At 39.0% G+C, this 26,289-nt stretch overlaps 2 protein-coding genes across 3 annotated transcripts; both read right to left on the bottom strand.

The window, feature by feature from the left end:
• Window positions 1-34: 34 nt before the first annotated feature.
• Window positions 35-12,956, bottom strand: hyou1 (hypoxia up-regulated 1). Of its 2 annotated transcripts, none has more exons than XM_058087871.2 (24): window positions 12,767-12,956; window positions 12,074-12,149; window positions 11,896-11,989; window positions 10,251-10,329; window positions 10,011-10,165; window positions 9,808-9,884; window positions 9,537-9,718; window positions 9,094-9,209; window positions 8,696-8,882; window positions 7,867-8,001; window positions 7,495-7,577; window positions 7,268-7,400; window positions 5,999-6,183; window positions 5,786-5,924; window positions 5,595-5,652; window positions 4,052-4,128; window positions 3,471-3,629; window positions 3,146-3,303; window positions 2,992-3,079; window positions 2,671-2,927; window positions 2,502-2,586; window positions 2,157-2,418; window positions 1,980-2,084; window positions 35-707 (listed from the first exon to the last, which is right to left on the bottom strand). In XM_058087871.2, the coding sequence occupies exons 2-24, from the start codon at window positions 12,141-12,143 to the stop codon at window positions 658-660; spliced, it is 2,934 nt and encodes a 977-aa protein (XP_057943854.2). In that variant the 5' UTR covers window positions 12,144-12,149; window positions 12,767-12,956; the 3' UTR covers window positions 35-657. The 2 variants fall into 2 exon arrangements, with proteins under 2 accessions (XP_057943854.2, XP_057943855.2); XM_058087872.2 differs by having other exon boundaries at window positions 1,980-2,081.
• An 855-nt stretch (window positions 12,957-13,811) lies between these two features.
• vps11 (VPS11 core subunit of CORVET and HOPS complexes) lies at window positions 13,812-23,994 on the bottom strand. The gene is made up of 16 exons (XM_078787764.1): window positions 23,812-23,994; window positions 23,397-23,545; window positions 22,974-23,109; window positions 22,732-22,895; window positions 22,307-22,554; window positions 21,127-21,328; window positions 19,732-19,883; window positions 19,458-19,644; window positions 19,229-19,372; window positions 18,933-19,133; window positions 18,346-18,507; window positions 17,548-17,681; window positions 17,149-17,351; window positions 16,882-17,053; window positions 15,591-15,813; window positions 13,812-14,449 (listed from the first exon to the last, which is right to left on the bottom strand). Exons 1-16 carry the CDS (start codon window positions 23,951-23,953, stop codon window positions 14,285-14,287), a joined length of 2,784 nt encoding a protein of 927 aa, XP_078643890.1. The 5' UTR covers window positions 23,954-23,994; the 3' UTR covers window positions 13,812-14,284.
• Window positions 23,995-26,289: the final 2,295 nt, after the last annotated feature.

The following is a 26,289-nucleotide window of genomic DNA, read 5'->3' as shown; positions in this document are numbered from 1 at the left end:
ATTGACTGTACTGCCATGCTTAGCGACCAAAACATTATTATTTTTTTATTGCAAATATCTTCACTGGCTGCCGGAAATCAAACACATATGCCCTCTAGAGCGCGTACATGGCTGCTGCATTGATTTATATGGGAAGAGCAAAGAACACAAGAAAAGCAACAGCTGAGCACGGTGATTTTGTTTGAATAAACTATGTGCCGTCAACTTTGGATGTAAAACAATTGCTTTGAATTGATTGGTGATATATGTTTTGGGTGAAAAAAGAGAATATGGATAAAAATGCAGTGCAGACAACACCCCCCCCCCCAAAAAAAAACATTGAGACAAACCGACATGGAAGGAAAAGAGGGAGGCAAGTGACAAATCCTCAACATGGATAAAAAAAAAAAAATACAGCGCAGATGACAACCCCAACAAAAAGTACACACAAAAAAGTTAAACTGTTAATTCTACGTCTTCATCAATGAATGATTCGGATGCGGTTGAGAGTCCAATAGTGAGCAAAAGCATTGGGGGGCGGGGCGGGGTTTAGAGGGGGGGGGACATCTTCCCCAATGAAATCGGAACCATTTCCGTTTCCAGCTGTTCGACACTTTTGACATCAGAAAAATGTACACTGTCAATAAATAAAGTGTGATAATTTCCCAGTTCCGCTTGTTACAATTCATCTCCTAGGTGGTTCTCATGTTTGCCATTCTCGCTTGTTCCTGGGAATGCACACAAGAAAAAGGATGTAAAAAAAAGGAGTGAGCGTGATAATAGGAATTTGAGATCCAAAACTCAAACTCTTGGACATTATTTTGACATGGGAGTAGGTGAAAGGTGCATTTTTTTATGTCCATATAATATAATATAAATTGAATGCATGGTGCAAAGTGTGAACAATAGCAATTCATCTAATCATTACAACAGTCACACTTATTGCAAATGTTGATCCAAAATCTAAGGATTCGGTTCACGGAAAACAAGCCATGGAAATAATTGCACACAGCGGTGCATTTTGATGCTAATGTCGACCAATAGTCATCAAAAGTTTGTGGTTTGGACTTTGAATATAAAATATTGAACAAAGCAAAAAAATTGTTCTCAATTCAGAAATCACTCCACACTCTTTATTATTGCTCTCTGGTTCTACCATATCTTACTTATTGTGTGGAAATATGGGCTAATAACTATAAAAGCAATCGTCACTTGCTAAATGTACTGCAAAAAAAGGCCAGTAAGGATAATTCATAATGCCGCCTACAGAGAACATACTAACTCCTTATTTCTAAAATCAAGAAAACTTGCTGATATAGTTCATCTTCAAACAGCTAATATAAAGCATAAGGCTAAAAATAACCAATTAGCTAAAAATGTCATACAATACTTCTCTACAAGAGAGGAGAAATATGATCTGAGGGAAGAACTACATTTGAAACACTTATATGCTAGGACTACGTTAAAAAGCCATAGCATTTCAGTATGTGGAATCAAACTATGGAATGGATTGAGTAAGGAACTCAAACAATGCACAACGATGAGCCAATTCAAGAAACAATACAAGCAGTTGATGTTTGCTAAATACAAGGATGAAGAGTCTTGAACCAGTCGTGATATATATACTATATATATATATATATATATATATATATATATATATATATATATCTATATCACTATATTGACTGTTACTATGGTACCCACTATGTCATTGTATGCTCTTATCGCCTCATACTTCGGTATGTGACAAAAAAAAAAACCCAACATTTTATTAGGAAAGCAGGAAGTGAACAAATGTAACAGTTACTGATTGTAAAAGTACCAGATGGAGGGGTAGGATTTAATAAGCTTTGCTTCTTCCTACTCCTTTTGGACATGTGGAACTGTGAACTGATTACGTGATGCATTCAATTGTAATCTGATGCATGTTCAAATGAAATTAAACCATTACATCTATTTAAGACCTTGTCATTCAGAAAATTATCGATGAAACACACCTGTAGTTGAGTCGTCTGTGAGCTGTGGTTGGCTATCGGATTCTGTCTCTTCCGTGCCTTCCTCGGTGGGCGGGAGACTGTCTAACGGCTTGTCTTCGACATCTTCTGTATTGGAACACAAATAAAATTAGAAAATGGATTTGAGGTCTTATTAAAAAGTAATGCAGGAGAACATACCAGTCTTTTTGTCTTCGCTTTCCACAGTGGGAGGGACGACTTTTTCTTCGGCCGTGCCGTTGGCCTTGCTGCTCTTATCAGAGCTGGTGCTATTCTTGGCCTTGGCTTTAGACTTGGGCTTGGCAAACTTGGCCTTGTTGAGCAGATAGTTGACTTCTCTGTCCAGCAGGGAAAGCTTTGCTTCAATGTCTTTGGAGAGAAGAACCGGACGCTCTTTGGGGGAGCGTTTCTCCTGTTCAGCTGTAGTCTCATTTCGCCATGTCTGCAATGGACACATTCTATATCAGCTTATGTTTTTTTGTTTTTTTTAATAATTAGAATAAAATGCCACTTCTCACCACCTACCGCTGTCTCATTGATCACTTTTTCCAACATGTTCAGCTCAACTTCTGTAAAGATTTGGTCATCTTCTGGAATTTGTTTTGCGCTCCTTTAAAATGAAAAAACAAAACAAAAATCTGAGTACATAGGAAACCGAAAAGGAGCATCATAGATAGTCCTCGTCAATGCTCACCTCAGAAAGAAGTTGGAGGTGTTCAGCATGGTGTCCAGGGCGGCAAGGCGGTCGGGCCACTTGCGCCGCTCCTCCACTCGAAAAAACATGTCCTTGCACATGGTTCTCAATTGAGAAAGCTTCTCTTTCAGTTGCTTGGTGCTGGCCGAGTAGCCGTCGTCGTCCATCCACGCCGACGCTTCACTCAGTTTGGAGGACATGTCTTCCCTCTCCTGTTCCGTCACCACCAGCTGGTAATCCTCCTGGTATAACTTGTCCTGGAAAATAACATTGGACATTGTGCATCTTCATGTTGCTGTACGCCAATCTCAGAACGGTTACCTGCGTTTCAAAGATAAAAGCTTCGAGGCTGTTGAGCATCTTTTCCCGTTCTTGTTTGGCCAGGTCTCGATCGGTTAAGTCCTGAAGCCTGAAGAGATATTAGATTGTATTTAAAAAGTACCAAGGACGGTCAAGGTGAAATCTTGTTGTTTACTTCTTTTTGGAGGCTGTGAGATCATCAGCAGTGGGATCCAGGACATCGTTGAGGATGACTTCAATAGTGATGTCTTCAGAGATCTTGGTCTTCTTCTGAGGTTTTGCCAGCTTTTCCTCGTGCTTCTCTGTTGATTTCTTTTCAGTGTCCTTTTCCTCCTGCAAAAACGGGGGCCATTAATTTGGGGGTATTCATTCTTCAGAAGACAGCTGAAACAGACCCAAAAGGTCGATGTTTTTCCTTTATACTCATTTATACAGTAAATGACTGGAGAAGGAAAGGTTCCTGTTGCAGTCGGTCATTTCTTCATTTTGGCGGATATTACCTTGTCAGTTGTGGAACCTGCATCCTCCGTCTTCTGGCTTTTCTCTTCTGTGGTACTTTTTTCAGACTCTTCCTTTGCAGCCTCCGCTTTTTGGGTATCCTCCTTTCCATTGTCATCCCTGCCATCAGTTCCAGATTCTGGGGGAACCTCCTCCTCATCCTAAACACACAAATACAAATCAGTATTTTTCATCATAGTCTCATTTGTATTTGTATTGTATTATAAGAAGCTGGCGACCAGTCCAGGGTGTACCCCGCCTCTCGCCCAAAAACAGCTGGGATAGGCTCCAGCACCCCCCACGACCCTCATGAGGAAAAGCGGTATAAAATGAATGAATGAATGTATTATAAGCGCCCGTCGGATCTACTCTATACAGTGCCTCGTGTGAGTATGTGGTTGTGAAATTAGACATTCAAGACATTCAAGCCATGACTACTACAGCATCTACTTCTGCAGGACACATGAACAAATATTCCTTTTGGTGCATGTAAGTACACTTAGGGTGGCAACGTGTCAACACACATTGTACAGATATACAGTGTCCACTGATACTGTACATTTCCATTCACCAGCAAAATTACCTGGACGGGTTCGGTCACATTGAAAGCAGGTTCGGGGGATCCTCCTCCAAACAATGTGGAAATTGTGTTCCCCAGTTCTGAAAGACAAAATGATTCATTCATTTTTGTTGCTCGATACATGATCATTTAGTTCAGATTTCACTACATTTTATATTTTGTGTGCTACCTGGTATGGGATTACTTATCTGCCCCAACTCACTATAAAAAAAAAAAATCTGTGCCGTCCAAATAACCCATCCATTCATTTTTTTACACCGCTTTTCCATTAGGGTCACAGATAAACTGGAGTCTATACCAGGGGTCAGCAACCTGCGGCTCCAGAGCCGCATGTGGCTCTTCAGACTCTTTATTGTGGCTCCCTTTGCGATGCTTGAATATTTTTAACCCCCGAGTGGGGAAAATGCACGTCTTTTGTAATGAGTTTTAAAAAATCCAACTTTGTCTGAGACCATGAATGCATCCTGAGTGAGTTCTGACTGCTATCCAGTTCAGTACATGAAGAAAAACAAGTAATACTTACCTACAAATCTAAAAAATAAATTCGAGATAATTTAAAAACAGCGGCATGGGAACTTGTTTTTACGTTTTCAGTAGTTTACACATACATTTATGTAAGTTTATCTCCAAAACTAGCAAGAGTACTCCAACTCGTCTTTTCTTATCTGAACTACTTTGATACCCCCAAATTCCCTCCAATGTTGTTTTAAACATACTATATGTTTTGCGGCTCCAGGCTATTTTTCTTCAGTGGGCATTGGGTAAAATGGCTCTTTTCATAGTAAAGGTTGCCGACCCCTGGTCTATACCAACTGGCTCCCATCTCTTGTAAATACCCTCTACTGTCCACCACCTTTTACAGGAAAATACAATAACCTCCCCAAATGATAGAGATTTGACCAGATTACATTACTAATTTATTTATTTCATTTTGGGCCCTTAATGATTCAGTTGGGCCTGTGATTGGCTGGAAACCAGTCCAGGGTGTACCCCGCCTCAAGACTGCTGGGATAGGCTCCAGCACTACCCGCGACCCTCTCGAGGACTAGCGGTAGAAAATGAATGAATGAATGAATGGGTTGGACTGTTTTCCAGGATTTTCATAGCAAATAAAGCTAAAGTCTTTTGTATGGCAAATGTTGACCCGAAATCAGAGCGGGCCTTCATAGAGGTGGGCTGTGCGCCATCTGAACGAGTCATATACACACATAGTAAATCTGCGACGTAAAGATATACAAGCATATTTAAGTCCACCAAATATACCAGAGTATGAAAAGTGCATTTTAGAAGGTCTGTTATAGAGTAGGTTGAAGTTATTGTGATGGCTTCCTTTCACTGTTTTATCTCCTAAAATCCCCTTGACAGTATGTCTTTATCAGCCTTGCTTCCAGTTAGGAAGAAGCAATCTTTTGTCCAAAATGTTGTCATAATAAGCTCCAGGATTTAGATCTGATTGTGGAGTGACCCTTCTCAGCCCCCAATTGATAGGAATGAATTGAGGGTTGTGTCCCGAGACAAGAGTGTATGAATTGAAAAAAATATATACTTGTTAATGTAGATTCCTCCTCTTTTTCCTCCACAGCAGTTTCAAATACAGACTCTACCTGTGGATAGAAAACAATTGTATGAGTACCTTTTCCGAGATAAAAAAAATTTTTACATTTTGATAAAAACTATACTAATTGTGAAAGATATTTTTCTTTTGTTTAGGACACAAGAATGAAATTGGCTACAAACCCGATCCAGTTGAAGGATTCCACTTTCATCCATGTTGAAGTGGGCTTTTATGCCCTTGGACTCGGCATCGGTGTGCTTCTGAAAGCTGCTGCCCACTCCAGAAAGCTTGACTGTTGTCAGATTGAGTGATCCAAACATACTGCAAGACGTGATGAGATGGGAACGTATATCATCCGCAGGTGTTGTATCAACTGTACTGAAACACGTTGCTACCTGAGGTCTTCCTGTGACAGGAAGTTGAGGTCTCCGTAGTTTATGTTGAAAGCAAAGTCGTCGGTGTAGCGATTAAATGTGATGACCTTTCGCTGTGGGTAGGGCGACATCCTCTGAAAGAGGATACGTTTGTTGTGTTTCAAGGTTTTGGAGCCTTCTTCCTCAACCTCACGAGTGAACTCCACCTGGCAAAATATAACGACGACGACAGGTGCTCAATCACCAAGTATACACTTTTTGCAACACAGTGACTTTTTCCCAATAGGTGTTATGGTAATGGTTTAATTTCATTTGAACATGCATCAGATTACAATTGAATGCATCACATAAATCAGTTCACAGTTCCACGTGTCCAAAAGGAGTAGGAAGAAGCAAAGCTTATTAAATCCTACCCCTCCATCTGGTACTTTTACAATCAGTAACTGTTACATTTGTTCACTTCCTGCTTCCCTAATATAGTTTAAGTGTAAAACTAGCTTTGAAGCATGCATGTAAAGACCTAAATCCAATTGTGTTTGGTTTTTCTAAAGTCACATTAAGAGACCCAGATTATGCGATTGGAAACTCTTGCATGTGTGTCGTCAAAGCTCACTGCAGAGACCTGTATTGTTTCTGTGCAAACTGCTAGTCGTCCAGGTCAAGATGCTCGTCATGTATTGACTCGAGGGCAACAGGTGTATGTGGCGAGTACATTGTTTTGCATAATCACTTCATTGGCTCCTACAAGCCTCTCATGCACATTTGCAAGGTCTCTGGAAAGCCCAAACATGGAATTTGTGCGTTTATATATTTAAAAAAAAGTGGATTTGTCAAAACTGAGCAGAGATGTTTTGTTAATACGTGACAGGAGCATAAGCGCCATCTAGTGTTTTTCTTGGGAGGTACACAGCACATTTGCAGTGGAGATGATGCATTATACAGGAACGTCACACTGAGGTGGAAAATCTATTATTTTGGTAATCTGACTAATTTAGGGTATGAAAATGTAAGTTCATGACTTTCTTGTTAATCTTTAAATATTCAGATGCCTGGAGAGGCTCTTTGAAAAAAAAGTGACTGATAAGCAAGTATGTGACGTCAACGAGAGACGGGTGCTGATGTGACCATTTCAACACTCACAAGTGGCTCGGTGGTGTTTGTGATTTTCTTCCACCAAATCTGACAGCCAAAAGCTCTAAGCTCTGTGACCAACTACAAAACCAGGACATTTCACTCAAATAGAAATTAATTTCTAACCGGGATCAACAGAAGTAAAAAATTCCCAGTCACCTGAATAGGGAAAACAGCGGCGTCTCGGACCAAGAATGGGGTGACTTTGAAAGCCTTACTGAGGACAGCGGCCTGGTATACTGCACCCATGGCTGCGGCCTCGTCGGCATTGATGTTTTTACCCAGCTCCTCTCTGTAAGATGAAAATGGGTTACAACTTACAGTAGATACGATTGTGCTAAAAAAAATATATATATATTCAAGTGGTATTTGAGGTTGATACTTACTTCCCAACTGCTTTGAGCAACACTTCTTGAACTTTAGGGACACGGGTTGCTCCACCGACTAAAATCACCTGTTCAATTTCATCCTGTCGGCATAAAGATGGACTTAAATCACTTGGATGTTCATGATATTATGAAACCGAACAAATATGCAAATATTTGTTTCACCGAGACCCTTCCAAAGCAGCCAGCATTGGGTTTTGGGCTTTTCGTTCCCCTAACAAACTCTCAAGCTGCAGCCATTCTTGAATATGTGTTTGTGGCTGAAAAGTGTCAGTTGTCGCCTTTCGTTTATGTTCCATAAACATTTATTTCCTTTGCAAAAAAAAAATGGCGGTCTGAAAACACTGCACCACAAAAACCAAGCATACTGACCAGATTCATTTCAGCAGCACTGAGGGCATCCTGCACGGGGCCGGGAACTCTCTCAAATAAATCGGCACACAGCTCTTCAAACTCGGCTCTCGTCACCTTGGCCTTGAAGTCAATTTCATCGATCAAACCTTCCACCTGAAAGACATGTGATGTGTGAGATTTCTCAATGTGATTGATGCTGTAAATAGTCAAATGATGTCCTTTAGTGGTATGGTTATTGAAAATTAAGAGTACATCATTAAATACCATGATTTCACTCATGTTACAATGGAGTCCCCTTGTAACTGCCTCTGGGTCGGTGCATGCTGTCAGTTTTTGGTTTCTACCTAGCTGCATGTAAGTTAAAGTGGAAGTATAAATTGTCGATTCCGCACGTACATTTTTAATCGTTACACCCATAGACAATAAGCACTGTTTGCCACACTGAGAGCTCAAAAGCTAATTGCTAAATGTTAAAGATCATCTCTCTAATTCCCTCATAAGGCAGCAATGTGCAGCAATTAAGGTGCTGTTTATGTGTTTTGTGTATGGAAATGTTTGTATTATGTGACCAGTAATTTATTGTATTTTCTATCTTTTAGTTCTCACGTTGGATTTGCAATAAATCCATCAGTAAAACACAAGAACTAGTTGCTGTCTGATGGTTGCACATCCGAGGGAGTTACACCCCTTATCGCTTTTTATTGGGTCAGTTGGGACAATGCTGTATCATTTTTTTCTAGCATTAATAAAATAAAAAGTACCGTAATCCACCTCCACCCACCTGATGCACGTAACAATTCTTTTTTTTTTTTTTAGTTGAACTGAAGCCTGAAGTTCGAGAACTCACCTGGGCCATAAATTCTACATTTGCGCTGAGAACGGTTTTCAGCCGCTGTGCCTCCTTGAGGAGCTTGGCCATGGCACGATGGTTCTCCCTCACATCTTTGGTGGTCTTCTTCTGCTCTGTGAACAGCTTTGCCAAATGATCCCGGAGACGCAAATCCATCTCAAATCCACCCAATCCACGATCAAACCTAACAGAACAAAAGGACATTAAATCTGGGCACTGCACTCTTAAGTTAAGAGTGGTGACAAATCAAAAATATTACAATTCTAAACCACTTAGTTGAATAATTATAATACTCTTTCTTTTATGAAAGTTTGTGTCACTGTACGTCAGCCACCCATCACCTGAAAAAAAAACACACAACAGAAAAAATGAAATTTCATTTTCAGGGAACTCACCCAACACCTCGGATCTGCAACTGCGGCTGGGTCCCAGAATCCTTTGTTTTTACAGTCTGATATGTGACAATGGTGCAAGTTGTGCTCCCTGAACCCATGTCATAGAACATCACATTCTGAAAAGGAGACAGCATCAGTCCTTTAGTTGTTTTTATTGACAAAAACTAAATAAAGTTGCCCATCAACACTGCCTCCTTACATAGAAATATTGGCTTCTCAGCTGCATAACAGTTTGTGGTGAATTTAACGTTTTTGAGGCTACAATCCACCATGGGAAATGAAGCAGCAAGAACACTTGATTGATCAAAGTATGGATTCTACAGGCTCATTTGTGTGTATTAAGAAGCCAACACAGGAAAGTTGTTATATAGACATACAGGTTTTATACACACACACACACACACACACACACACAGTCAATGAGTTTCAGAGTAAATGTGTACCTTGCCTGTGCTGTCAATATCTTTCCTTCTGAAGACCCCATAATTTAAGGCCACGGCTGTGTTGTCGTTGATGAGCTGAAGGACCTTCAGACCTGCCAACTGTGCAGCCTGCATGACTGACCTGCGTTCTGCCTGGTTGAAAAAAGCCGGAACCGTGATGACCGCATCTTTGACAGGTTGTTCTGCAAAGTAACAAGTCGATTATATGCAAGCCTCGAAGTCACGATAAATTCTGCTGGGCGAAACTTGATTTTTGTTACAAAACACTAACCTGCAAAGTCCTGAGCCAGTCCACAAGAATAATTCAGCATCATCCCAAGGAGCTCTTCTGGTTTGTACTGTGATGTACTGATATAGAAATTTAAAAAAAGGTGGTTTGTTATTGGCTTATCTGTACCCAACATAGCAAATCTGCCTTCATTTTGCAACATAAAAGGTTCAGATGAAAATTAATAGTATACACATAATTCTTACTCAGAGTTTTTGAAGTAAACCGTATCTCTGACTTCGTCGACTTGCAGCTGGTGCTCAGGGAAGCGTTTCTGGTAAAGGGCTACCTGGGGGTTGCTTTGCTTTTTGCCCAGGAGATTTTGCAGGTGTCTATAGACAGTTTTAGGGTTCTTCACAGACTGAAAATGAAACATGCTCCCATGAATAGCACTGGAGGAAAAAAAATGATTTTTCACGGTTGAAACACCAAATAACAGGACATACCACTCCCAAAGCATTGTCACCGAAAAGTCTTTCATTTTCCTTGAGACATACGACGACAGGTGTTTTCCTCCTTGACTCTCTATAAGGGAAATTAAAGAGTAGCAGTTGAAGGCATGGCATGTTGTACCCGACTGGATTGTATTGGCAAATGAGGCCAGGTCCACACGAATATGGCCATTTTAAAAATTGGGTTATACTACATGCAATTTTGGTAATGGTTTTATTTCATTTGAACATGCATCAGATTACAATTGAATGCATCACATAATCAGTTCACAGTTCCACATGTCCAAAAGGAGTAGGAAGAAGCAAAGCTTATTAAATCCTAACCCCTCCATCTTGTACTTTTACAATCAGTAACTGTTACATTTGTTCACTTCCTGCTTTCCTGATATAGTTTAAGGTTTTTTTTTTAATTTTTTTATTTTTTGTCCTGTACCAAAGTAGAGGTGATATAACCATCCAATGACATAATGGGTACCATAGTAAGTGTCAATATAGTGATTATATATATATATATATATATATATATATATATATATATATATATATATATATATATATATATATATATATATATATAGCACATCATGACTGGTTGAAGACTCTTCATCCTTGTATTTAGCAAACATCAACTGCTTGTATTGTTTCTTGAATTGGCTCATCGTTGTGCATTGTTTGAGGTCCTTACTCAATCCATTCCATAGTTTGATTCCACATACTGAAATGCTATGGCTTTTTAACGTAGTCCTAGCATATAAGTGTTTCAAATTTAGTTCTTCCCTTAGATCATATTTCTCCTCTCTTGTAGAGAAGTATTGGATGACATTTTTAGGTAATTGGTTGTTTTTAGCCTTCTGCATTATTTTAGCTGTTTGAAGATGGACTATATCAGCAAATTTGTGATTTTAGAAATAAGGACTTGGCATGTTTTCTGTAGGCGGCATTATGAATTATCCTTACTGACCTTTTTTTGCAGTACATTTAGTGATTGCTTTTATAGTTATTAGCCCATATTTCCACACAATAAGTAAGATATGGTAGAACCAGAGAGCAATAAAGAGTGTGGAGTGATTTCTGATTGAGAACAAATTTTGCTTTGTTAAATATTGCAATATTTCTGGCCACCTTATGTTGTATATTTGTAATATGAGGTTTCCAGCTCATATTTTCATCTATTGTGATCCCCAGAAATGTATTTTCCTTCACCCTTTCGATCGTCTACACCGTCTATTTGTATTTGCTGGTGCGTGTCCTTTCTGCTGCTACCAAATAGCATGATTTTAGTTTTACTTAGGTTCAAGGACAATTTATTCAAACTAAAATGCTGTTTACAATCTATTCAAGGACAATAGATTGTCCTTGAACCTAAGTAAAACTAAAATCATGTTAAAATCATGTCCAAATCATGCTGTTTTAGACAAGGACAATCTATTCAAGGACAATAGATTGTCCTTGAAAGTAAAACTAAAATCATGCTGTTTTTAAACATAATACATGATTGTACATGTCATATCTCACTATACTGATGAACAGATGCAATATGATGCAAAACTGTGGTAGCTTTTCAGACTGATGTACCACCATAGTGTGTTCATAGTCACAATTAATGATGTCAATGCTCTGCGGTTCCATGATTACCCACTTGTTGAGAATAATCTCCATCGGCACACCGGGTTTAACTATTGCCATCTTCATCCACTCGCTCCCTAGATCTATTGACATGACAGCCACAGCCTCTGCAGGAACATACCACACATTACAAACCTAACCAAATGTAATGTTGTGATCCAAATACAAAGCAGTCCAAGATGCGTTGATACCTGTGTGAGATGGAAACATTCCAAGGAAAAGACACAACAGGGCAGCAAATGGAAGCTTTGCCCTCGCCATGGTGAGCTGTGATGATGAAACAAGAAAACATGGAAATGTTATCAATCTCGGCAAAAAAAACAAAAACTTTGTGTTCTTTGCTGTGCTGACGTGTTCAGTGAATATATACGAATATAAAGCGGAAACAAAGACTTTCAAAGCACGTGGCTTCATTAGTCTTTTACGTTGAAAATCACCAGGGAACCACTACGTTTGTTGGGAGAGCACAAAACACAATTTAAGAAGGAGAAGATAAAAACTGAATCTTTATATGAACTTTTAGAGCCCACAGAGATAATATCGCAGGACTATAAACGGACGAGCAACACAGTACACAGCAGTATCAATACTTCGAAATAAAAGGGAGTAATAATTCATTAAACCGGATACTACTCGCCACTTACGGAAGTGTTGTCAATGTGACGTTTAGCTGACTTGGATGCAACTTTTGTTGTATTACACACGTTAAACCATTCGTTTCAGTTGTACAAAACATGAACATTTCCACGAATATTCATTATTAAGCGACGATAAGCTCCATAAAAATAGGACAACATTGTCAGCTAGCGTAAGAAATTGGCCAATTCTGTTAGCTAACCGCCGTTCAGAAGATATGGAAATACTGTACACTGGCGTCAACCTACCTTTCTTCAGATTATCCAAATGAGACCGTCACTGCCAATTCTTCCGGATATTTGTTACCCAGTTGTGAGCAAATATATACGGGATCTTGCGTTCACACTTTTTCAGTCGCCCTTATCACCGGCTTGCTTCTGCAATGGGCCCAGAACGCGGCGTCCCCTCATTGGATCTACTGAAGCCTCTGCTGGCACAAAAAAAACTACATACGTCAAGTCAACGTTACCAACTATTCAATTTCCGGTTAAGCCTTACAAAACTATATGATCTCAGGTGTAATTTGTGTAGTGGAACAAACTGAATTATTGTTTAAATGTTTTAAGTAATTCATTTTTGAAAATATATCATTCCATACGTAAAGCAAATAATAATATAGTTATTCTAAAACGACTCCTGCATCAAACCGGCATTCCCATAACATAACCATTACCGAGTTGTAACTAATTTCCTTTTTTTTTTTAGTGTTGAACAAGCATTTAATCAGGATTAGACAATCTAGCTGTTCATAAATGAGAGACTATTTCATTCATTGGAATTATGCAACGAACGACTAGGTGTCTTACTTTGAAGGAACTGCTCTTCGTATTAGATCAGCATCTCGGTTACTTTGACCGAAGGCATCACAATGAACAACTACGCTGCACTTAAGTCCCGCCCCCTAGGCTGACGCACCCTATCGTGATTGGTCCACGTGTATGGACGGTGTTTTTGTGCCAAAATTAAATAAACATTATACCAATTAAATTGACCAAAGCTGATATTAATTTACATTCGAAACTTATGTACGTTATTCTGACAACTTTTCTGTTTTTATTATATTATGTAATCCCATTTGTTTTCTTTTAATTCCTTTATCATTACACACATACACGTACTTTTATAGCTTTTTTATAGCTTCTCTCATTTACGTGACTAATATGTGTCACTAAATAAAATAAATATGCATGCTATTTGTCCATAAGTACAGTAATACTCAATGTTTACTAAAACACATTAGTCGAAATATTGAGGGACAGTTGAACGTCACAATAAGCCAAACAACACCAAAAGTCAATTTTAATCCTCAATTTATATTCTCACCAGTGAAAGGTACTTGACCTGTTTTATTCTTGCATGCTCCTCCAAATAGCGACATGAGTTAAAATATTAAGACACAGGCTGTGTAGATCTGCATTACATCACTTAAAAACTAACTAAAACCACATGAATAGACATTATTAAATGTATACATTTCATTAAAAAGGGCACATAAAAAAAAAATTACAGATCTCATATGTGATCAAGCAAGATGTGGACATGGTCATGATGCTGCGGGTGGTTTGTGCAGAATAAAAGCAAGCACACAGGTCACATTTGTAAGCGCAGTTTTAGTCCAGTGCTCTGAGTTAACAAAAGCGAGGTACCACTGCATTTATTAAATCATTACTCAGGGTAGATATCCATCACACATACTTAAAAAAACAGACAGAAGAGACATTAAAGGTAGTGTCCCCCCGCAGAAAGACATGATAGATTGAGATTATCTAGCAGTTCCTCTTGGTGCGGATGAGAAGGTCTCTCTGCAGACCGGCTTCTAGATTACCGACAGGTTTGCTCCCGGGTGGGTCCGTAAGAAGAGTTAGTTTGTTAAAAACTCCTCGGCCAAAGTAGTCGGCCACAACAGAGAATCCATCATGACAGCTGCGTAACTGAAAACCAAAAAAAGAAAGATTACTTTTTATTCACATATTGCAGAGCTAAAAAAAAAAAAAATCAGGAAGACATATATAAAAGTTGACTGAAAAATTACATTTTCATTTAATCTTAGTCTAAATATGACTATTTTAGGAGTACTTCCAAAATGTAAGTTGCCACAATACAAAACAAAGATGTGAACAGTCTATTTCAGTGATGTTGCCCCCTGGTGGACCATGGTGGTACTGCAGGTGGGTCCATGAGAGGTCATTAAAAATATGATTCATTTTTGCAAATATTATTTTGAATTTTTTATTGTAAAATATTTATTGCACGATTAAAAAATATTTATAGACCTAAGTAATAATCTATTGAGTGTTATTGACCTGTCACAATATTTTCAAAACGTAGCTCTCTGGTCATCATGCCAGTTTTGAATGCAGTTATGAAAGGTATGAGAATTAATTCTGTCTTGTGTGTACACCACAGATTAAAAGTTTGGGCTTCCTTTATCCCCCTGCTTTAATTTCAATCCTGAATGTTAATAATAATAATAAATAAAAATTATAAAAATAAAAAATACAATAATAATTTCATTATTACTAATACTATTCTTAATTAATATTAGTATTATACTATTAATACTAATTATTAATAATATTATATCAATGATAATAATAACCAATATATTATTATTATTATTATTATTAATAACTATAATAAATAAATATTATTATTATTATTTTTGGAATTCACCAATAATAATAACATTATCATAATAATTATTACATAACAATAATGACATTTTTATGATGATTATTATTAACATTTTTATTATTATTTTATTATTATTCTTGTTATTGTTATTATTATTATTATTAAGTTAAGTACTCTGAGAATGCAGCATTTCGTCTATGTACTGTTTATAGGACAAAGATGGGCCGTGGACATTTTTGAATTTGCATGGTTTAAATGATGGTGCCATTTCTTCCGGTACCTGAACAGGGCGTCAAAACCACAAATCAAAACTAAAAATATCGAATGGTAATATTCATCCCGATTCCCATTGATGCTCGGGACTCAATGCCCGACCTTGGTGACAAATACACAAGGTCTTCCCTTTAACCCAAAGTCTGCTGAAGCCGTGTTTCCTACCTGTCTATTGAAGTGGTCATGCAAGTCTCGCTTCTGGTCCTGGGCACGCAGCATGTCCATGACTTTGCGGTTCTCTGGAGTACATGTTGGGCACTCGGCCTCGCTCTCGGCATAACTTTCAAAGCAGTGTTGGTGGAAGGAATGGCTGCACAGGAAATGAACGGATGGAAGCTCCAGGGGACTGTTGCACATGTTGCACTTTGTCTTCTGGAATATTTTCGCACTGTGTGGAAATATTGAGATTTATAGGTTAAGTAAGGAGTATCACGAATAAGCTGTTAGACCTTACTTGTCCCGTTCATTTTCTACCGCTTTTCCTCACAAGGGGGGTGCTGGAGTCTATCCAAGATGTCTTTGGGCGAGAGACCCTGGACTGGTTGCCAGCCAATCACAGGGCACATATAGACAAACAACCATTCACACTCACATTCATACCTATGGACAATTTGGAGTCGCCAATTAACCTAGCATGTTTTTGGAATGTGGGAGGAAACCGGAGTACCCGGGGAGAACATGCAAACTCCACACAGAGATTGCCGAGGGTGGAAGTGAACCCTGGTCTCCTAGCTGTGAGGTCTGCACGCTAACCACTTGACCGCCGTGCTGCCCTTCTTTGAAACATTCATGCATTCATTTTCTACCGCTTTTTCCTCACAAGGGTCGCGGGGGGTGCTGGAGCCTATCCCAGCTGTCTTTGGTCGAGAGGCGGGGTACACCCTGGACTGGTGGCCAGCCAATCACAGGGCACATATAGACAAACAACCATTCACACTCACATTCATACCTATGGACAATTTGGAGTCGCTAATTAACCTAGCATGTTTTTGGAATGTGGGAGGAAACCGGAGTACCCGGAGAAAACCCAAGCATGCAAACTCCACACAGAGATGGCCGAGTGTGGAATTGAACCCTGGTCTCCTAGCTGTGAGGTCTGCACGCTAACCACTCGACCGCCGTGCCGCCCTTCTTTGAAACACTCCATCTTAAAAAGGGACTGACTATGACTGTGAATTATTTAGCTCCAATAAATATGAACCAGCCCTGTGATTGGCTGGCGACCAGTCCAGGGTGTACCCCGCCTCTCGCCCAAAGACAGCTGGGATAGGCTCCAGCACCCCTGCGACCCTTGTGAGGAAAAGCGGTAGAAAATGAATGAATGAATGAAATATGAACCAGCTTTTGATTGTATAAATGTGCCATTAATGTTTTTACTTTGAAACCTTAACCCTCCCCAAAGCACAAATTATGCATTATTCGCACTTTGAACGAAAGCCATTTTGTGTCAACCCACCTTGTCTTGAGTTCCTGGATCTCAGCACGAAGGTGAGCGGTTTCCTCACGATATTGACGGATTTTACGTTCATCGTCCTCAATTTGTTCACTTTCCCTCTGCATCTTATTGATTAGGTAGTCTTTGATAACTGACAGAGTTGCTGTAGAGTTATGTGCCAGTGTCTGCACCACTGTAACCACAAACACACACACATAAAAAAAAACATTTCAATTGCTTTGCTCATCTTGAGTAAAACAAGCAGAAATTGGTAAAAATCAAAATAACCAAGTAAAGGAGGCATCAGGTTGTTCTTGTCAATGTGATGCAAGACTTCACTGATGTACGCCTTGCAGTCTTCTTCTTTTCTTGCAAAGTATCCCAACGCTTGTTCCCACAGGCAACCTTCCTGGTCCCCATAAGATTTGCAAGCTTCTACCACCTTGTCGTACACCTCATTCTGCATGTGGTAGTGCATAATCTGCTGATATCTGCGGGGAAAGAAAGGAAATTATGGTTCATAAAGAGAACCATGAGAGCTAACGGTACCATATAATCGGGATATCAATCAACTGTTCCACTTCTATAAGCTAGAATTAATATATCTATTAAAAATTAGCATTTTTTTTGGACTTTGCTTGGAATCTAAAATGGGTGGAATGCAAAAATGCCCATATTGTTACTCACAGTTTGCCCTTTTCATAGAGGTAAAGGACGCCCTCTTTGAAGTTGTGCATCTGACAGAGGACCAGGGCTTTATCAAACACGGTATTGTCGCTCCTCAGGAGTGACAAGGCTTCATTTTGCAGGATCTTTTTTTTCTGTAAATAATTATCAAAAGATTAATTATATATTATACCAAGCTTATCAATATTTGTGTTCAGCAAACTGTCAAATGTCCACCTCACTATTAGATTGGATGGATGGATGGATGGATAGATAGATATGCACAATAACACAGCACTGAAATTGCCAACGAAATGTTGTTGCCTGGCGTATTATAATACATAATAATATTAATAATGTGGAGAATAAATACATGACATCAAATATGAACAATAATGTACAGTGTAAACAAATTGCACAAACAATTTAAATAATAATAATAAATAATAATAAATAATAATAAATAATAATAAATAATAATAAATAATAATAAATAATAATAAATAATAATAAATAATAATAAATAATAATAAATAATAATAAATAATAATAAATAATAATAAATAATAATAAATTTATTTTATTTTATTTAATAATAATTTAAAGTTTGGTGAGCACATCCCCTTAAATTTCAGTAACTAAGGTCGTATTGGAAACTGCTCTGCTTTAGAATGAATGAGTACATGTAATAACTCGTGTTTTATCATGAATTGAAGCTACCTAGCACCAGCACCACTCATGTAGCTCCAGACCATGATGTTGGCAGCTATAATGTGTGTGTGTGTGTGTGTTGAGCCATTTTGGATGTGTTGCGCTGACCTCAGGGTGCTGTTCATGTGCCCAGTCTTGCAGTCGGAGCTCAAGGAGCGTGTCATAAACCCCTTGGGGAGACCGGGGATCCACCTCAATCATGTGTTCTAGGTAGGCTTTCAGCTCTCGGGGGTTGTTGGCAAAAATTGGAATGAATTCCTCAGAGTTGGCCTGAAAAGAGATGGAAAGATATGGTTTATATTTTTTTTATGTTGTGATTTTAATGCCTTTTGTTGGGAAATTACATTTCGGTCGATTCATTCATTCATTTTCTACTGCTTTGCGGGGGGTGCTGGCTACACCCTGGACTGGTCGCCAGCCAATCACAGGGCACACATAGACAAACAACCATTCACACTCACATTCATACCTATTTGAATTTGAAGTAGCTAATTAATCTAGCATGTTTTTGGAATGTGGGAGGAAACCCACGCATGCACGGGGAGAACATGCAAACTCCACACAGAGATGGTCGAAGGTGGAATTGAACCCTGGTCTCCTAGCTGTGAGGTGTGCACTAACCACTCGACCACCGCATTGCAGCCCATTTCGGTTGACGTGAGAGAAAACTGACAATGAGAAGACTTCACACACACCTTATTGAGCTTCTTCTTCTCCAAGTGGCTGTCGGTTTCAACGCTGTCCCCGCTCGGTTGGTAGTTAGTGCATAAGCCCTTCAGAAGCACCGTTGTACCTTCTGGAATATGATGCATCAGCGTCTTGCCATAACGCTTCATATTGCTTTCGGCTTGTTCAAAAGGAAGGCGTCCGATGTATCGTAGCCCTTCCTCGTAGTTCTGGGTTTGGAAAAGAAATGATGAATAAAAGTACCTGAACACCAAATATCAAGTAAAAACCTGAAAAGACGCCCATATCATGTGACACATTTTACCTTGAGATCTTCAAGTTGTATCTTCAAATACCATTCATGATGCATGTGCTTCTCTGCCAAGAAAACAGCATGGCTGTGATAGCCGGCCTGTCGTAGAACCTTAATAGCAATCTCCACATCAAAATGGACCTCGCTTTCGCTGCTCTATTGAAACCATAGGAAAACACACAATTAGGAACAGTATAAAACACGGAATTATCCGTAATAACTCAGAGTTAACCCACGTCACCTTAATGAACTCTTCCAGCTTCGAACTGTCCTTCAGCTTAGTGTAACAGTTCAGCAGTAGTGTAGTGTGGTCTGCGTTGGCCAACGACTGCCTGTGCAATGCTTGGAGATAAGATGTCAGGTTGTGGATTCTCTGTGCATCTAAAAATTTCCGAATAACGTAAGATGGCTCCAGCTTCCCAATCGTGCTGCAGGGGGAAATTGGCGGGTATGTTTAATAGAATTTCACGACACATGTTCCTTTTTGGCCCGAGCATTGAGGCGTATATAATTACCGGATGTACTGCTGAATAGCGCCATCGTGGTCTCCCTTAAGGTAAAGGTGATCACCATACTGTCTGAAGATCTCCGATAGCCCATCACTGTCCAGGTGCTGGCTTTTAGCTAGGTTTATAGCCATGACAAACAAATTCTTCTTAAACAGCATCTATAAAAGAAAGACAATCAGTTGCAGTGTTCCGTTTAATTATATTCAGATGGTAAAGCCATTAATAAATCGCTACAAATACTACAGCTGTCTAGTTTTAAAATGCACAGAGGTAATTAAACCAGTTATTTTTAACCACTGTTCCACGGCACACTAGTGTACCTTGAGAAACCGTCAGGTGTGCCGTGAGGAATTATCCAATATCACTTTTTATAATTAACATTTATTAATCATCATTTGCAAATATTATGTCAATAGCCATTATGTCAATATGGACAACAGGGAGCCAAATATTCCAACTGCATTTGGTTTACTTGCTCAAACGGAAAGAATTGAACAGGGATGGAATATTCCTTTCCCCAATCCGATTGAGGTATCTTGTACCCGCTCAAACGGAAAGTTGTCAGACTGCGTTCTTCTTCGTGGTGTTTTTCTTCTTCTGTTGTTTATTGGCGGTTGGCAAGCAGCTTTCGTATGCATTAGCGCCATCTGTGAAACAGAATCTAAACCCTTCTATACGCCATTAACAAGTGCAGTTTAATCAAAAAAAGAAAATAATATCTATATAAAACATGTCCTGAGTTTAATTATAAAATATTAGCAAGATTGAATTTGATTTTTTCCTGTTTAAATTGATCCCGGGTGCGTTCTTTCAGCGCATGCTCAGATATGACGTAACACGCAGATCCAGACGTTCTTCACTTTTAAAAATGGAGGCGAGCAATCGGCACTGGACTAAGCAAAGTTTGTTTTTGATTCAAACTAAATTTCAAGACTGGACAAACGAAAAACTGGCAATATGGAGTTATTCCAACAAGTGAAAGAAAAACTTGAGGAAGTCGTTATCACGTGATGTTGATGTTTACGTTTTACTGCGCATGCCCTATTGACGATTCTGGTTGCTTTTCACGGCGCATATAGACAAGAGATTGGAATATTCCTTTCTATGGATACCATTGTTTCCCGAAAGGTCATTCGGAAAGAGAAAAACTGGTCATGTAAAAACGTGGCTACTGTCGAGTGTCTGTGATGTAAAGACTGACAGAGCAATGCAATATTGGTCCGTGTGGCAACACCTACCTTGTTCCTCCGATAGACTTATTGATGCACGTGTGAGATCATGGTGACATTTTGTAAAATTTTTGGTTAGTGGTGTCCCACAAGATTTTTCCAATGTAAAAAAAACGTGCCGTGGCTGAAAAAAGGTTGAAAAACACTGAATTAAACCATCCACATAGCTTACCTCCAGTTTGGTCTGTGTGTCCTTTTCTTGAAGAACATACATTTTACCATCTCTGGTGAGGATGTAAAAGGAGCCCCACTCAGCCACCACATCAATGACATCATTAAATGACGCACTGTAGGCGATAAACTTGTTGTCCAAGTCATAGATGGTCAGAAGCTGTTTGTCTGACGGGGAGCTTTCCCTGCTTCCGAACCTTGTCCTGTGCAGGGCGTGAAGACAGTAAAGATGACATTTCGTCAACGCAGTGCTGCGTTTACGTTCCGGTAAACTGATCTTGATGTTCTACACCAACAATCATATACTAACTCGGATTGACTGTCAAAGCTAGTGCTAGACTCAAGCAAACCAATGTTTACATCTCTGCACACGACTATGACGCATTCAAAAACTACTACTACTTCTACTACCGTACAGTAAAGTCTTGTTATATCGGTTATATCGATAGTACTGCTTATTACGATACTATTTTCATTTCCCAGCAAATTTCTAGTCTTTTATGATATAATTAGTTCCGGTTAGTACGATACCCGGTTATTACGATAATCCGGTTACTGCAATGCCCTTTTCATCTCCCGCCAGCCAATTTGGTCTGCTTATATTGATACAAAAGCAGCTTAAAGCTGAATCAATATTTGCTTAAGGATTTCAATACCACCATTAGCGAAATCTGTAAACGGCGTATTGTTTGATTTTCGACTAACACTGTTTCAGCTTTTTTAAATTAGAGGATTACAGGTAATTAATATGAGGTAAGTATTAAACAATCTTTTGAAGTAAAGGAGTAAATATTTGTATAATTTAGAGGGAAGATTCAGTGAATAGATTTAGTGTTTTCATGACGAGGATGATGAGGATGAAGAACCAACTGACATAGCATACACACCTATTCTAACGAAGACACAAGCGTACAAATGCATGTATTTAATTGTGTTGTATTCAGATATCTTTTTATCGCCTGCAATAATCACTGTTTTTCATATGTACATGCTGGCGTTCGTGGTTTCTCTCGTGTGTGTATAGAACAATGTCGAGTGCATTATTGCCCACTTTTAATGCAGTTTGGCGCAGGATCAGATATATCGATAGTCCGGTTATATCGATATTTTTTCCGACTCGCGAGAATATCGATATAACGAGACTTTACTGTACTTTCATTTTCAACATTCAGTGTTCTTACTTGTTGGGTGACTTTGTATTCCGAGTAAGTAAGAAAAGATATCCTCGATGCCAGTGGGCCAAAAGTTTGGTTCCATCAAAGGCAAAGCAGGGACCTCGTTCGTCTGGCTGGTACAAATACACACATTCATCACCAGCAACTATAAACTGGGAATCCTGTGAGGGATCTGTGATGGAGGAGCAGCGAAGAGCACACCCATGTGTATCCAGTTCAACTTTTGGATACTCTTTGAAAGACAGGGTGTAGCACTAAACAAGGAAAAAAAAGAAGACGGTGGATTATTACCATTAGAAAATTATTACAACATGTATACTGTTAAGAATAATTAGCATGTCACAGGTAAATCAGGATTTCTTGCTTAGAAATAAGAGACATTTTTTCAGAAATATAAACCCAATAGAAGCCTAGTTAGCGCTCATACTTACATGGACTTTCTCCAGGGTGGCAACAAACAGATGTGTGACTTTTGCAACTTGGCGGAACGCGAGACCAGTGACTGGGATGGTTCCTTCATGTAGAGTCAGGGTTTTACTGTGCCGATCTCGAGTGATGTCACCTTTGGTTAGAACGACACTGCCATCTGTAAAACCTAGCGAGAAATCAAACTTGTCAATTTGATATGCGGTGAGGAAAACATCTGTAAAAACTGAATGTCTTTGCCACATACCTATGGCCATAAAGTTGAGGTTCTCATGTACACTCAGGCATGACACCTCTGCCGGTTTGTTGCCTGGAATTGCGGGAAAAATTCTTGTGCAGAGAGGATTCCCGCTGTCTCTTTTGTCTAAGTTCCACACCTTTACCTGTTAAACAACGAACAAGCAGTTGTATGCGTTACCCTACTGTTCACAAGGCTTCAATTTGGGAATTTGGTAATGACAAAGTACAGTAGAGCCGCACTTTTGAGAGTAGTTACATTCCAGGATTACCAGGAAATGGCAAAAAAAAAAAGTTCTATTCAATTTTCTCTTTTGGATCTCTTCGCAACTATGGTGCATTTAAGGACAGCTTTTTGTGGCTGTAAACTGGTATAATGTGCTGAAATGGTGTGGAAAATGAGCAGCAAAAAAACCCAAAAACTCATACTCACCAGGGGGTTCATTCCGTGTTCATCCTGTCCCACTGTTACAAGGATGCTGTGTTGTTTCAGTTGGAAGAGATGTGTTACTCGCAACTTATAAGCCTGGAAAGTCGTCAGCTGCAATGAGCGCATCATAAGCCAGATGTTGCCGTCCATATGTAATATGGCTAAGGACAACTGATTCACAATATCATGCAGTAAATTAAGAGTTGACACCCGACTTAGTCACCACTACAATATATAAATGATTGCACATATTCACTACACACTATTTAGATTGGACTAGTCGCCTTGATTAAAATCCATTAATAGTTGTAAAAACAGTAAACCATGCACCATGACTGTTCCTTTTCTTGTCGCTTTAGTTGCGTATAGCCTAGCATAACATTAGCCGAAGAGGCTAATTCAAACTAGTGAAGGATATCTCCAAGAACAATATGACCACGTCCGGAGTCGCACGCCGATATTCCATTCGGAAGATCAAAGTTTTTCCCATTATCTAAACGATCCTTTACTGTGTCTTTGTCAAAGAATGCAAATTTACGCCACTGTAAGTATGCAGCCATTGTGTTGACGTTTGCGATAAAGCGGTCATGTGACAACTGGAGCCACGTGAGTAAACCGGAAGCTTTTGCACTTCGCATGCGCAATACATGCCTATCAAATCCTCCCTTTCTCACCCGGAAACTACCGTATTTTTACAGTATTGCCCCGGCACTTTCCCGTTTTAATAGTTACCAGTATTTGTACTTTCATGACAAAAATATTCTCCGTTTCTGACGGTACAGCACAACTTCCGGTCGGCTCGGCAATACTCGGGCATTGTCGATGTAATTCATCCTGTACCCGGTGAAGTTAGGCCTTCAAAATAAAAGATGCACATCAATAAAATGGTTGCGTCACACTTTGCAGTCCGGTGCAAATTCTTCAGATTTTCAAAATAATTCTCTTATTTCATACTGAAAATGAAGACAGGTATGGCACAAAATAGTGTGAACAATTCTGTTTCTGTTCAATGCAGGTGAGAAATATTCCAAAAAAAAAAAAAAAAAATCCTCACACACATACAACAGATGTCATTTTAATAAGTGTTAAACAAGTAATAGTTGTGTCAGCAGAAAGTGTTAAAAGGAACAAATGCATCAGCAAACATGTGTTATGACGTAGGAATTGTGAGCTTGGGTAAAAGGGAGAAATGTTGCCAGATTCATTGATAAGCAAGGTTAAGTAAGGCAAGGCTGCATTATCAATTGATCATCAGAAATAGTTCAGTCAGGAAAATAAACAATAACAAGTAGATAAAACACATTTTTTTAAAACTAGTAGAAGGACAGATCTGGCATCACACAAAAAAAAGGAAAAACACACACTCAGGTTTTAGCCCCGTATATCGAGGCGGTATGGGATGTCATTTATCAAGCATACCGACTGATATTACGTTATAAATCCCAGATCGTATCATGTGAATAACTTTAGTTACCTACTGATCAATCAGCCATCCAATTGGAGACCACCTAATGTACATCAACTTCTTCATTATATGCTGAACATAACATTTTATTCATGCTATGTGTCACAGGTACAATTTACAAATGTTTTCTCAAATTTTACATTTGAAAAAAAAACAACTTTCAAAATGAAATAGTCTTGTTTACTTATGGTCAGGTTTATTTATGCAACCTTAAACACACAACAGTACAGGTATGGCCTGTAATGACAAAGAAACAAGGAAGGAGTGTTATCATTAACCTGTACCTCCCCACAGCCAGAAGACTTTACAACACATACTTGTGAATACTAGAATATGTGTATTGTGTTACGCAATATGTGTTATTTACTATTCCTACGTTTATTGTATTACTTCTTTACGCTTTCATTCCATTTTCACTAAAGTCATGTTCACTTTTGTCCTGTTCATGCTGTATATACATTTTATACTGCAACCGTAGAATTTCCCCAATGTGGGATAAATAAAGCCTCTTATCTTATAAATATCGATACTTATAAAATGGAAATATCCGTCACTCTTTCTTGGGTTAGTGATGTGATGACGACACAGATAGTCAAGAGTGTCTGTCCCTTATTATCTTATTTAAATGAAAAATAGTTGGCATATTATACATAAAGTGGTGTTTTATCTATTTTTTTTCATTTTTGTCACACTAAAATGTTTCAGATCAAACAATCATTTAAATATTAGTGAATGACAACACAACTGAACACAAAATGCAGTTTTAAAATGAAAGTTATTATTAACAGAGAAAAAAAAGCTAAACCTACATAGCTCTGTGTACAAAAAAGTGATTGCACACTAAAGCTAATAACTGCTTGGGCCACCCTTAGCAGCAACAACTGCAATCAAGCATTTCCAATAACTTGCAATGAGTCTCTTACAGTGCTGTGAGGGAATTTTGGCCCACTCAGCTTTGTAGAATTGTTTGCAGCAAAACAGCCCCGGGCCATTACACCACCACCACCGTGTTTTACCACATAGTATTTTCCCAAAGGTCTTGGGGATCATCAAGATGTTTTTCTGGCAAAATTGAGATGAGCCTTAATGTTTTTTGTCCAGCAGTGGTTATCGTCAACATTGCCCTTAACTAAGGCAAGTGAGGTCTGTTGTTCTTTGGATGTTGTTGTGGGGTCTTTTGCGACCTCTTGGGACCACTGCGCTTTTGGGTTCTTTTTGTTTGGCCCGGCCACTCATGGGAAGGTTCACCACTGTTCCATGTTTTTGCCATTTGTGGATAATGGCTCTGACTGTGGTTAGCTAGAGTCCCAAAGCTTTAGAAATGGATTTAGAACTTTTTGCCAGACTTGATCTCAGTTGTGTTTTAACACATAGAGACGTGTAGGGTTTTTTTTTCTTCCTTAAAAATAAGCTTTCATTTAAAAACTGCAT

Source organism: Doryrhamphus excisus, linkage group LG21 (genome assembly GCF_037039965.1).
Source record: "Doryrhamphus excisus strain RoL-2023G ecotype Guam linkage group LG21, RoL_Dexc_Guam_v1.1, whole genome shotgun sequence".
NCBI lineage: Eukaryota > Metazoa > Chordata > Actinopteri > Syngnathiformes > Syngnathidae > Doryrhamphus > Doryrhamphus excisus.
Note: the sequence above shows the minus strand (reverse complement) of the source record. Positions and strands in the feature narration are given on the sequence as shown.